At 45.1% G+C, this 12,999-nt stretch overlaps 1 protein-coding gene across 2 annotated transcripts in view; it reads right to left on the reverse strand.

Annotated features, from left to right (window-relative positions):
* Nucleotides 1-12,999, reverse strand: part of LOC138487600 (mitotic-spindle organizing protein 2B-like) — a 91,461-nt gene that overhangs the window by 43,057 nt on the left and 35,405 nt on the right. For both annotated transcript variants that reach the window (XM_069614068.1, XM_069614067.1), the window contains exon 2: nucleotides 8,852-9,000. In XM_069614068.1, the coding sequence (XP_069470169.1) occupies nucleotides 8,852-9,000 (149 nt within the window). The remainder of the gene's footprint in view (nucleotides 1-8,851; nucleotides 9,001-12,999) is intronic.

A 12,999-nucleotide genomic window follows, 5' to 3' on the forward strand; every position in this document is an offset into this window, starting at 1 on the left:
GGCCTTATCCTCTACAGGGGGCTTTGCAGATTTATTAGCCAGGAATGGTGGTAAATCCTTGCTGTGGTTCAAGTACGTTAAATCAATGTTCTTGATCTGGAGTCATTAAGGCTTGATCCATCTAGACTTGGCCCACAGGCTAAGGTTACTTCCAAGAGGCAGTTTTATGATTAGGTCCTGAGAACTAGGCTTCATAATTGTTATGCTAGCCATTTGTCAGCAAACTGTATTTTGGCAAACTCTAGCCTGCCAATTATCTGCACTATCAAGCGGGAAGGAAGATGAAGTGTTTCTACACAGAATTATGTCTTGGTGTTCTTCCGATCACTGCGGAAAAGGATAAATCTGCATTATGGCCAGTCTGTGTAGCACTTATTTTCACCTGTTCTTTGTATGATACGGCTAGACTTAAGTGGCTCAAGCCAATGTTGAATACGTTTGGTGTTAGGGCACAGAACGAGGCCCTCACATTAATGCAACATTGCTGCTCTTTTTTAGTTTTTAATACAGTTTGTTTTTAACTGTGGATTTTAAGTGGAGGAAAACAATTTTAAATGATTAGTGGGACTTAGATATTGAGCACAATTTTTGATTGTAGATGTGGTTATCAGTTATTGCGTTTGTGTGTGGAGTTGTACTTAGTTGCCCTTTTATGCAATCACACTTACCACTGAATATCCTGAGAAGGACAAGCCGATCTCCGATAACTGATTATCTGTAAACTCTGCTCGATATATTTGTTATTCTCTTTGCATTAACTGTATGATGCTGCTGTACTGTGATTAGCTACATTGCATCATTTTATTATTTTACTGTTAGTACGAATTTCTCGGCTTTTAGGGCGCATAGCCGAGATAGACCTCAATGAATGAAATCAACTGTTTGCAATACAGCATTCATTACCACTTCTGGAGGAGGGCAAGGCAGGCAACTGCCCTCAAGCCCGAGCCAATTAAGCCCAAGTGCAGCGTTCCAGCCCTCCACGCCATTAACACTGAGCCGCCATCTGGGGCACCGATAATTGTTTTTAGGGGAAAAACTTCCCTTAAAGAAATTACACATGTCTGAAATGACACCTGTCTGTGATTGGAAATAACTATTCCCAGGACCTAGGTGTGTGCCGGTGAGTGGGTGGGGGTCTAGCTGAAGTAGCCCAGCTGAGACTTAGCCTGAGACACAGCTTCCAAGGACAAGGTGAAGGCTGGGCAGAAGCGCAGCAGACAGCATTGAATGAAGGCGGCTACTTGAGGATTCTGCCTGCACTCCCAGCATGCCAATTGGCCAGCTCTCTCCCAGAGGGATAACATATAATGCAATCGTAACCGTAGAACTAAGCAAACTCTGGAGACCAACCCGAGTGCATGGTATTGCAGTCGGTCTATAGATACTCAGAGTGGTTGGAACTATTGATCGCTACTTTGTGTAAAACATCTAGTTTTATTCATTACATAAAAAGCAAAGAAAGTTAGAGACTAAGAAAAGTAGATGGCATACTAGGCAGAGAACAGACAAAGTAGGTGGAATATTGAAGATTGCGGACATCGCCCTTTCAGGGTAGCTGGTATAAAGCAACAGGGCGATTAAGATAGAATGTCAAGGAGTTTGGGATCAGCGCCTGGGTTGAGCACCAGTTGCACAGATGTACGTAACCACAGAACTAGGTTTGCCATCAAAAGCATTTGGACGTGTGAACATGTTCATTAAAAGTGTTCACTCATCAACACGATACAATTTCCCAAACAGAATGGAATCTAGTGGACACAGATTTAGACACCAATTCCGGACATGGACACAATACAATGTTTTACAGTTGAAATACTGTAATTATGAAACAACTTACATTTTTAGGAATTGTAAGACTTATAAAAAGGATCATCTTGATTACTTCTGCTTTCCAATTATTTGAACTAGAAATACATTTTCGTTGCTAGCACTTTGACACAGGCCTTTGGCATTTTTATGAGTGGAGTAGAAGAGGACTACTGGACGCTCTCTCCATTAGCCCCTTTGAACTTGCAGTGAACAGAAAATAGGGGGTGGGGAAATCGCTCATGAGCAATAGAGCAATGCAGGGTGAGCGGCGTTTCCAGTCGCCAGCTGTGCGACGCTAGAGTCAATTTAATTAGCAAACCTTCAGAATTATATAGCAAATTGCTATGAGACACTGCTTATTTTATGCCTTGCAGGGATATAGTGCCCTGCTAATTCCCCAAATACACTCAAGACTATTCTTACACATATGTTACTCCACTACTACGCCCATCTCTTCTATCCCTACTCTTGCCCAACAATGACTCCTAAGTCTAGATACTACTCCGACTCCCCTGCTCCATCTTTCTTTCTCATTTGCTTTTTACACAGCCCCACTACCACCACACACACACACACACACACACACAAACACACACACACACACGCTCGCTCTCTCTCGCTCTCTCTCCCCCAAATACCTCACCATCCCTCTTCTCCCATTCTGTCACCAACTCTCCAGCCCCTCCATCCCTCCTCCGTCTGTCTTTTAATACTATCCTACTGTTACCTTGGGAGGATAACTCAGGGGCAAGGCGCTCGCATTGGAAACAAGACAACATGGAGCAACACAGGTTCGATCGGCGGGTTGGAGTTTAGAAACCTCTGGTCATTACACGCATTATAAATAACCAATTATAATTAAACTAGGGTCATGTTGGTTCAATCTCCCCCCTCACCCTTCCATTGGTTGCAGTGCTCCCCTGCTTCTAGGAACAAATAGGTGCAGGTCTTTACCACCAGGAGCAGTGTTACACAGGTGAGAGTCTTCAAAAAACCCTCCAAGCTGCACACATTTCTAGTACAGCTTTGGAAACGGTCTCAGATGTCATAGCAGCGAGGGGGGGGGGGGGACAATCAGGCTGCTCCGTCTCCCTGTGGCTTTCCTCAGGGGTTAGCGGTTTGGAGAGGGTTCCTAGGTCTCTCCTCACTTTCAGTACCCGCATTTGCCTGGGATCTGTCTGGGGTTGGCAGGCCAGGTGTTGGGTGTCTCATTTCCATTTGGCTGGCGAAGTCCAAGAACATCTCCTGGCTATTCTAGGTTCTGTTCCCTTGGCTCCAGGCTGGGTTTCCCCTAGTACCTCTCAGATGCGCAATGGGAGAGTAATCCTGAAGGTTTGAGAAGATAAAGAGTGGAACCACTGGTGACATGTGTTGCACATGGATGGGACGGGTGAGGAGTCCAGTGACTGGACCATATCCCCCACCCCTGCATCTTGGACAGGGCTGGCTCTTGTCCTGGTAAGACTCCTGCTCCCGTTCCGACCGGGTGATGACACCGACAGTGTCTCACAGCACATGAGACAAAGAATCGTAGGGCGGAAAACCAAAACTGACCCAGCAAGTGAAAGGGTACATGGGAGATCAGTTGACCAATCAGAGCTACAACTCCATAGTACACAGATAATAGCACTAAGAAGATGGAACGAACAAGGATGCAAAGGACCAGACAGTAAACCAAGAAACATCAGCCCAAAGTGCCTGGTTTAGTGGGAGGGTCAGAGCAAATTCAGGGGAGCGCCTACTCATGTGCTGTGAGGCCAGGCAAACCACACCAGCTGGAGGTTACAAGAAAGGGCTGGGCAGAGTAGCAAGGAGAGAACAAGAGTAAAGGGAAGGGGCAGAGAAGAGGTCACTGCTAAAAGCATGTGGCCTTGGAGGCAACCTGGAAATGCAATATTTTGAATTAAAGTACTTCTCTACTAGCAGCAAGGCTTTTGAAGAACATTCCAGAACTAGGCCGAGTTGTACATAATGGATGTACACTACCCCCAACCCCATGTTCTTTTGCCTCTAATTGCGCAAAGGTTTTCATTCCTTTTCTGGATAAACTAATTGAATCTCTGGCGTCACCCCTCCTCTCATTCCTTGAATCCGCATCTGCTTGACCCAGCGCAAGCAGGGTTCAGGCCTGGTAGAGGCACGGAAAGTGTACTGGTCGCTGTCCAGGACGATATGGCCAGGTTGGTGGTGGGAGGGTTGTTGCACCTGCTTGGATGCCTGGCGGCCATGGGTGAGTGTATGAACCACAACTGGCTCAAACTGAAAAGAGACAAGACAGAGATCCTGGTGGTCGGGTGCCCCCCAGATCCCACACTCTGGATTTCTTCTTTCTGGCCATCCTGTCTTGGTGCTCTCCCCTTTACTCCGGTGAGTAAAGTAAAAAAAATCTGGGTGTGGTTCTCTCGGCTTCCCTCTCCATGGCTAATCAAGTCACAACTGTGTGTCAGCTGGGGCATTTCCAGCTGAGAATTCTGAAGAGAGTTCTTCCTTTAATTCCTGCGTCCGTACGCCCTCCCGTGGTAGCAGCGTTAATACCATCCCGGCTGGATTATTGCAATTCTTTGTACTTGGCCCAACTTGTACTTGGCCCAACTTAAGGGTCTCATCCAAAAATTGCAACGCTTGCAAAATCTGGCTGCCCGGATGGCTACTGGGACCCCCTACGGAGTCCATATCTCTCCGATTTTGCACTCACTACACTGGCTCCCCGTTAACTAGCGTATAAGATTTAAGGCTCTGTGTATTGTGCACCGTGCCACACGATTTAGACGCAGAATTTCTACAGGCCAAATTCACGCAATATTACCCTAACCGTCACCTACGCTAAGCCACGGCTGATCTGCTTCTCGCGCCACCTTATCGTCGCACGAGGATCAGTGTCAGCGCCTTTTCTATAGCCGCTGCTAGATTTTGGAACGAACTTCCAATTTCTATTAAGCAACTTTCAAATCATCTGGTTTTTAGGAAAGCAATCAAAAATGTTTGTTCTAGCCAGCTGCTCCGTTTAGTGGTTCTTAGGTGGCTGAGCTTCCTCGCTCTCCAGCGCCAACATGCCTTTGGGTGATAGTTCGCGCTTAAGAAATAAAAAAAAAATCTATTGATCTTAAAGATCTGCTGGGAAGATAGTCGGCCCCTAATTCAGCCATCTCTTGAGGCACTTTTTTGTTACAGCGACTGCAATGGGTTAGAGACAGTGTTTTGAGTGCTACGCGATGTTCCACAGGAAATCAGCTCAATGTGATGTGTTCCAGAATCAGTCTAGCTCCATGACTGGTAGCAATGAGACGGCCAGACTGATGTTTTCAACAAGTGGATCGATCCAGGAACGATTCAGCTGAAGGTGACGCTTCATCAGAATACGGCCGCAGACGAAGTGAGCGCGGCGCGCATTTAATTAGGACTTTACCTCTGAACCATTGGATAACATTTGGTCGACACAAGGGCGCAGTCCAGGTGTGGACTCCTGCATATTCCCAAGCACTGAAATACTAAATTTCATGACGGGTGTCATACCTCCTTCCAAGGATCCGATGTGAATCGACCGAAGATAGATATTTGTAAACAGGACCGAAGGAGGCTGAATACATTTTTGGCTAGAGTTCTGCTTTTGAGTACACTAAACATTAATTGTGACTGGAAGTGGTGTAATACCATATATTTTAGAATTTGTAGTGGGACCACGTTGGTTCCCCTGAAGAAGTCCTTGTAGTAGGCATTAATAACCGCTCCCATAGGACGAAACATGTTGAGCATATTACACTGAATTTACAAGTGGTATAACCAATAGGTTATTAAGTACAATATACCTTTTGGAAGAAAGGAGTTTATGAAAATATATTAACAGAAAGGTTCAACAGGTCACTTGCTTTCGGTCAAGTGTCCTTTATACATTAGAATAAATTGTATTAAAAAAAAAGCCAACGCGGTTTCTACACTACAATTGTATTTGTTGTTGTTTTAATTGTTTGTGAATTATTAATGTGGTAAATTTGCACTTTTTTGCACTTTATGCAGGTTTGCACTTCTGTACTTTAAGGTCGTTTTGTTCAATAGTGGACATTTGTCCACTAAGGTTATACCAATCAATGTGAAATATAGACCTTTAGTACAGCGATAAAGATGAATTGTTGGATGTTTATTGATGATTGTTCTTAAATTTCCAGGCTATGTTGAACAATTGTGTTTTAGAACTTTATATGTGAATTGGGACGATTGAAAAGTAAAAAAAATATATTTTAAAATAAAAAATGTGTTTTAAGACTTTATCTGTGTGTTACCCACTGCCTATTTGGTTCATGGTCTGGGTGCTCTTGTTGTGCTGAGATGGAGCGAGGAGAGGCGAGTGAGGAGTAATTTGATTAAGGAAGATTGACACATTGATTTTTTGGTTTGTTTGGGTTGTTATAAAGGGCTGAATCTCTGTTTTTAAGCAAGCCCATACTCTCCCTTTTGTTGTTGTCACACGAGTCTGTACCAGATGACTGATGTGTTTGTATTTTCTTAAGGCCAAAGACAATTTGGCTACAATGATCGAATTTAGCGGATCTAGCAAGTTCTGCTTTTTGTGAACAGCTTTGTTGCAGCAAGAGTATTTGGTAGTGGAATGTCTTAAATGCATCCTTGTTCAGAAGAGAAAACAAGGCTTTCTCAAATAAGATATAGGTTCAAGAGTGTCTCAGCAGTTGAAAGGCATGTACCTAGCTCTTTTGGCCAAAGGAAAGGGGTATAACTAGGTGCTGTAGAATAACTTTTCAATCTTGCTGTGATTCAAGCAAATTTTGTTTTGAGTCATCTACTCCTGGGCCATAATGATTAGATAAGGACATGTTACTCCGGGAGTCGCTGTGATCAGAAGGTTTGAACAGGATTGGAGCATCGTCTCCATACATCTGAAAAGGATAGGAAAAACATATACAGTAAGAAAGCCAATGGCTCAATGTAGCTATTGAACAACAAGAACAGGGACGTTTGTTGGGATACCCAAACAATGAAAGCAGTTGGCATGGATGTGAACTCATCTAGTTTGACCACACAGCTACAATCAGAATAAGGCAGTTCCGACAATGTGACGTTCATGTTTCAGCAGAATAGCTGAATGATTAATCGAGTGTGTTGTACCCAGTCGACAGTCTAATAAAGTTAGGCCTGCCATAGTGTTATCATCAAGAGCCTTAGGAATTACTTCTCTCAAATAGTCATCTCTGTGCTCCGGAGAAGTCTGAATCATGACTGTAGTCCATTATAGCATGGAATTAGCACGGTGGTTAGTGGACTAGTGATCCATTTTTTTCTTTTTTACATTGGGCGGTAGTTTCCAGATTGTAGTTTCTGTAGTTGGCTTTCTGAGGAGGAGAATCACTGCAGCATAATTAAAAGGTGGGGGCGCAGACCCAGTGAAAGGGAGCATTGATGATTCTGTCATGGGAAGGACTCGGGTCAGGGTACCCTTCTTGACGGAGGATGTCGGCAGGGCTCACATCAGGCTCTGATGAGTCCGACATGGGAAAGACTCGGGTCAGGGTGCCCTTCTTGACGGAGGATGTCGGCAGGGCTCACATCAGGCTCCCGATGCCTTCATTGATTTGGACATTTTCACAATGTCTTCTTGAGAACACGGGCTAAATTCTGAAGTAGGATTTAGGCAATTAATTATCCGGATCAGTGATATTTTGGTTTGTTTAGGCCTTTAAATAGAGCTGTGAATGTTCTGTACTTTTTCGCAGAAGGAACCATTTCTTGTGAGGGTCTTGATTGTTCTCAACTCTGGGAAGGGGTACTTAGTTTCCTAAATATTCTGCAGTACAATTAGCTGCCTCCAATTCTCCCCCACCGCCCCCCACCAAGGGTCTGGTACCCTCTTGCTTGCATCTTGAAAAGGGGGCTCATCTTTGTCTCACTTTTTTCCCAGCTTTCCGCTCTTTTTTAATGTTCAGGTGTTCGCCAAACCCACTGTTATCACCCTTATAAGGGGCAGTAAGGGGATTTCTTTCTAGTTTTTGGGGCAATATGAAATGTCATGTTCTACTTCTTTTACCCGATGGACAGGAGACACAGGTGGCGGTAGGTTCTATGGTATAGCCTTGGAATTGAAAGTATTTTATAAACTAGAGGGGTTCATCCTCTTTACAGGTCTTGTGAACTCCCACAGTGTTATTTGGGCTTCTATGTTTATGTGGCGAGGTAGTCAGTATAGTGAGAACACAAAAATGGGTCTTTTTACACTAATGAATTTTGGGGCAAGCCAACAAACATATGAAGGAGGACTGTCTCAGAAGGGGACTCTCCATTGGCACGGGCCATTGGTTAAAGGTTCACACCAATTACAGGTGCAGTGAGATTCTACAAAATGTGAATTTTATGCCAGTGATGGCCAAGCTAGCACAGTGATGGATGATCCCACTGCCGCAGTCTTTGCTCCATCCTTCGAATGTGCTGGAAACTATTTTAAAATGTTCTTTGAGTTTACGTTCGGTTTGTTTTTACAGAGGTTAGCCTGAAATCAGCCTTTTCAGTGCCATAATGGCAGAGCCAAATACATCATAAGCCATCTCAGTGGGCCTAGTCGTGTCTTTGGAGCCCAGCCCTGGCATGCAAACCCACCCCCAGCTGCACTGCAAAACCTAGCGCCTTGCTGAAGATCTGGTACCTTCCCCCTCCACATTTCCTGATCCATGCTAATGACACCCCCCAGCTCCACACGAAGCCTTGATCATGTAGCTCTGTATGGTCCTCCCGCTCGTTTCCATCCTTTTCTAAAGATCCCCTTCTCCTCCATTCATTTCCCACAGGTTGGCCCCCTTTCCACTCCAGTCTTAGAAACGCACCAATCTCTGCACACGCAACAAACATATCGAGCAGAGACTGCAGCTCGTGGTGAATCTCTGCGAGCTAAAAGCTAGGAATGCATTTCAGATCACCCATACATTGATGGTTTTCCTTCAAAGCAGAGACAGGGAAAATTAGGATATGGCCTGGAAACAAGAACAACATTAATTCACATTCAACCATGAGAGCAGGGAGGCAGAGGCGTGTGACTAACCTCTTGCCTCTGGAAGGTTTGCAGGCACCATAGTGGAATGGCTTTCAGTGGAGGTTGCTTCTGCTGCTCGGTGTCCAGCACACATAGACTTTAGCATCTGGAAAACAGCCAGGGGTGCCACGTTCATCTTCAGCAAATCCAGCAGTATTCTGTGATAAAGGCAAGGAACGCAATTATGTGACAAACGCTGGAACATGCAAACTAGGCCACAGTAACTGTCATGAACAGTCAGTCCTCTCCTTATAATGGACAGGTTTCCACTATCAAATCTGACTGTCAATGCCTCATCAGAACAGCTGCAGAGCCCTTATGGTGACCCAGAGGGTGTGGGTGTGAGGGATGGAGGAAACCTGCTGAGCGTGAACAGATCAAATCCGGGGGGAAACAACACAGCAACGTGGATCCTTGCAACAGTGCAGATTGATCCTCCAACAGACTACACACCAGAGCATCACAAACATTGAAAGTCCCAAATTTCCATCCATCAAAATCACCTGAGCAAGTCAGCTGCATTGCATGTTCTTAATTGGGACAAGAGGTTTCACAAAGTTCTACTGACACCAGACCTTACTACACGTGAGTTACTCGATAGCAAGCGTGATAACAGCAACTGCTGCCTGTCAGTCTTTCGTAACTAAGTGCCAGTGAAAGGCAGACAAGCAACCTTGCGTGTCCCTTTAAAAATAAAAATGTTTACAAAAAAAATAAAAAATAATAAAAAAATAATATAAAAAAAAAAAAACACCCCTTTTCATTATCCCTGAACATGCACGGGTATATACAAACCCCACGCGAACTGGGGTTAGCCATAGCGGTTTAGAGCAGATAGAGGTGGGAGGGAGGAATTACATGAAAGCCCTGCGACAAGAAGGCTGGTACTTGCCTGCAAGTGTAGAGCCCCGGTAAAGCGTCTTTATAGAGTCACATACTTCTGTATGTCCCCACCTCCAAGACTGCAAAGCCCCCTCAGAACTTTTAAATGACCTTTGAACAGAGGAAAAAGCAAAACTTTCCAGTGGTCGAACATAGGATCCTTGAGGGCAGGTACACAGCCAACCCACTATTTCCCAGGGCAGACTATCACTATTTCAACCTCGCAGTAGCTTTTTGATGCACGTTAATAACGCACTATAACCCCAGCCCTGGCCCGCTTATGAAAGGGAGCGGGGATGGGGGCATGAGAAAACGAAACAGTTACAATACTCAACAATCATTCATCTTGAGGATTGGGTCCATTAAAATCAGCAGCACAGTAATGCTTCTATACCTGAAAACCAAGAGGCCTCTCCCTCAGCACTGCCTGGCCTTCCATGCCACGGCTGGAGTGCTCACTGGGCACATGTGCATTCATCCTCGGGTCTGCTTTGCACATTCCTTGAGGGGGTGTGTGGGAAAAGTTTTGCCTGTTGCTGAATGTGCAATCATGTGCCCTTTACACAGTCCACAATCCATCTTGCTATTGTGTGCTCCTTATTCCAATTCAGATAACACAATTGTAGCAGTAAATCGGAAAGTCTTTGTACTTTTTAAGTAGAATTGTGCTGCTCTCTTCGCATCCGCCAGACTGTCGCGATTTGGAAAGGAGTTGCTCGCATACAAATGGAATTTCCTTGATACTACCTCTTTGGTACACAGCAAGGATTAGTCGTCCAAACTACTTACATAGTTGTCTGTGTGTGGTGATAAATCTTACACCTACGACACATTACAATATGTTGCAATTGTCAAGATAAAACAAATCGCCTTCCAGGAAAGGAATTTCACCTCACACAAGAGCACCGACGCGACTGGCGAATCCGCAATGTTAGGCTCCCACATGGGAGCTGATCTACAAACCGGCGAAACCTTGCACAGAACCCCACCCCCCCCCCCACCACCGGGTGGGAGATGGTCTAATGGGCCCAGCAAGCCGACCGATGAAGCTCCATCCCATCTCATCTCTAGGCTGGACGCTCACTGCGATCTAATAATATCATCTGCTTGGTCCAACCCCTCTTATTGAAGAAAATTGGCGGTGCCCGTTTTAAACTCTGGGCTCCTTCCTTATGGAATTCAATGCCTAAACACCTTGCCGAAAGTGGCACAATGGCTCTTTTTTAAGAAGCATTTAAAAACGTATCTGTTTGATGCGGGACATGGTTAATTTACTGAGGTCTCTGGCGTCCACTCTCTGTATATGCCAACTGTTAATGATGCCTACTGTTATCTCTGGCTTATTCGAGGGTGGTCCTGGACTGCCCCTTTTGGTTTCTTCTGGCTCGTCTTTTTTGTCTGTATGCTTCTTTTTCTGTTGGGAGCGCCCTGAAGCCTTTGGGTTAGTGGCGCAATACAAACACAGACCTGTTGTGTTCCATGGGTCGGTTGCATCAGCAGCAATTAGGGAATACCATCTGTTGGACCTCCCCTTGTGCCCCACGGCTTTGGTTTACCAACTGCCCAATTGGAAGTCTTATGTACTGTGTTCTCCTGGACCATCCAGAAAGAGGCCAATTAGTAAAGGGCACGCCGGTCCAAAGACAGCAGAGCTATCAGAGGGTTTGGATCACTACCAGAAGGAGGGACCCAAACCACAGATCCTTCTGTCCTGGGGTGGGTAAAGTTAATGCTGAAAATGGTCTTTCACTTAACTATTGGTCCTTCAAGGAAAGGGGCACCTGGGTATTAAGCGTTGGTACAACCCTCAGGGTTTACTGTGCCCCTCACAGAAAGTGCAGTCTGAGAAGCCCTGTAGTCACCGATAGCAAAACAGAGCAATGTTGAACCAGCGAGTTGCACCACCTCCAGGTGACCGCGATTGGAAAGGGGTTTGACCAAGACATAGAAATACAAGGATAAGAATTGGACTGGCTCAGTAGGGCAAGCACATCTTGTTATTGAATTTAAAGAGAGACTGCTGGTCTAGATTAAGAGAGAGGCCGGGGTAGAGGATGTTAAGGTCACACCCTGACATAATTACTAAGCCAAGGGATGAAATACTTGCTGGAAGTAGTTTGTGTGAAGTTTTGATTTTGGTCCAGGTAGATGACCCACGGCTAGAGAATGAGATTATCCAAGCCTGGTATATCTGAACGAAACAGATGGAAGTACCTGCTCTCATGGTTTGAATAAGCAGACAGGCGCTATATCCCTGGGAACAATTAAGGAACCTTAGTTAGGAAATTTCGGGGAATCAGTATTCCTATATATATAGGACCTACAGACAAATTGCGTTGAACAATTCCTACACCTTTACCATAGCGACTCCTTACAATTATAGTTTAAACTGCCATTTAACTAAAACCTTTCCTATCTTTTGATAAGAGCCAAGACGCATGCAGGTGCATAATAGAATAGAGGCTCTGTAGGAGAGCTATAACCCTATTAGGTTAGAAATCCTGACAGTTTACGCAAATCAGTATCAGCACCGCTGTAGCCGATTACCTCGGAGGATCTGAAAAGCCCTCCTCACCTTATAGCAGTTTCTTTTCACCCCAACCAGATCAAGTTGAACACAAGTTTTGAACTCCATCTTATGACTCTTGTCTCCCGTAGATCATATGCCATAGGAAAACGCAAACAGATTTGTGGTCATGTCTTTCTGTAACATGCACTGCAGACAGATGCACTCCGTGACCAGCACTGAAAAGAAGACCTTGCCGGGTCCCACAATAGGACATGATTTAATGTGTTTTGCAATTAATTGAATGCAAGCCTGCAGTGCATGCCAGCTGCAAAACATTGTGTGCTTGGCATAAGTGGCCCACTGCTGTTGCCTGCTACGAATGCCAGGCTGAGCAATGCGGGGTCATGATACAGCACTTTGCCATGCTGACTGGACAGCTAGTTGTGAAGAAGAGGCATCAGAAAGGGAGGATCCACAGCTCTGTGAATCATAGTGCCTTGCCCACTTTGGAGCCACCAGGATCATCGTTCAAGGTCCACTGCACACTTTGAATTGGCAGAATTGGAGCAAAGGCCTTAAGAAATCGATCCGCCATCATATCACACCATTCTCAGACTCAAGGTGATGGATTCTGGAGGCAAAGCCTCTATATTTTTGGTTTTCTGCATTTGCGAGTAAGAAAACATCCAATTGACGTCTTTAAAACAATAACTGTAGATGGTCCGACAGATTTTTTTTTCCTGCAAGGTCAAGGGGCTGGCACATG

The sequence above is a fragment of the Ambystoma mexicanum genome, chromosome 9 (assembly GCF_040938575.1).
Source record: "Ambystoma mexicanum isolate Mex_15411 chromosome 9, UKY_AmexF1_1, whole genome shotgun sequence".
In the NCBI taxonomy this organism is placed as follows: domain Eukaryota; kingdom Metazoa; phylum Chordata; class Amphibia; order Caudata; family Ambystomatidae; genus Ambystoma; species Ambystoma mexicanum.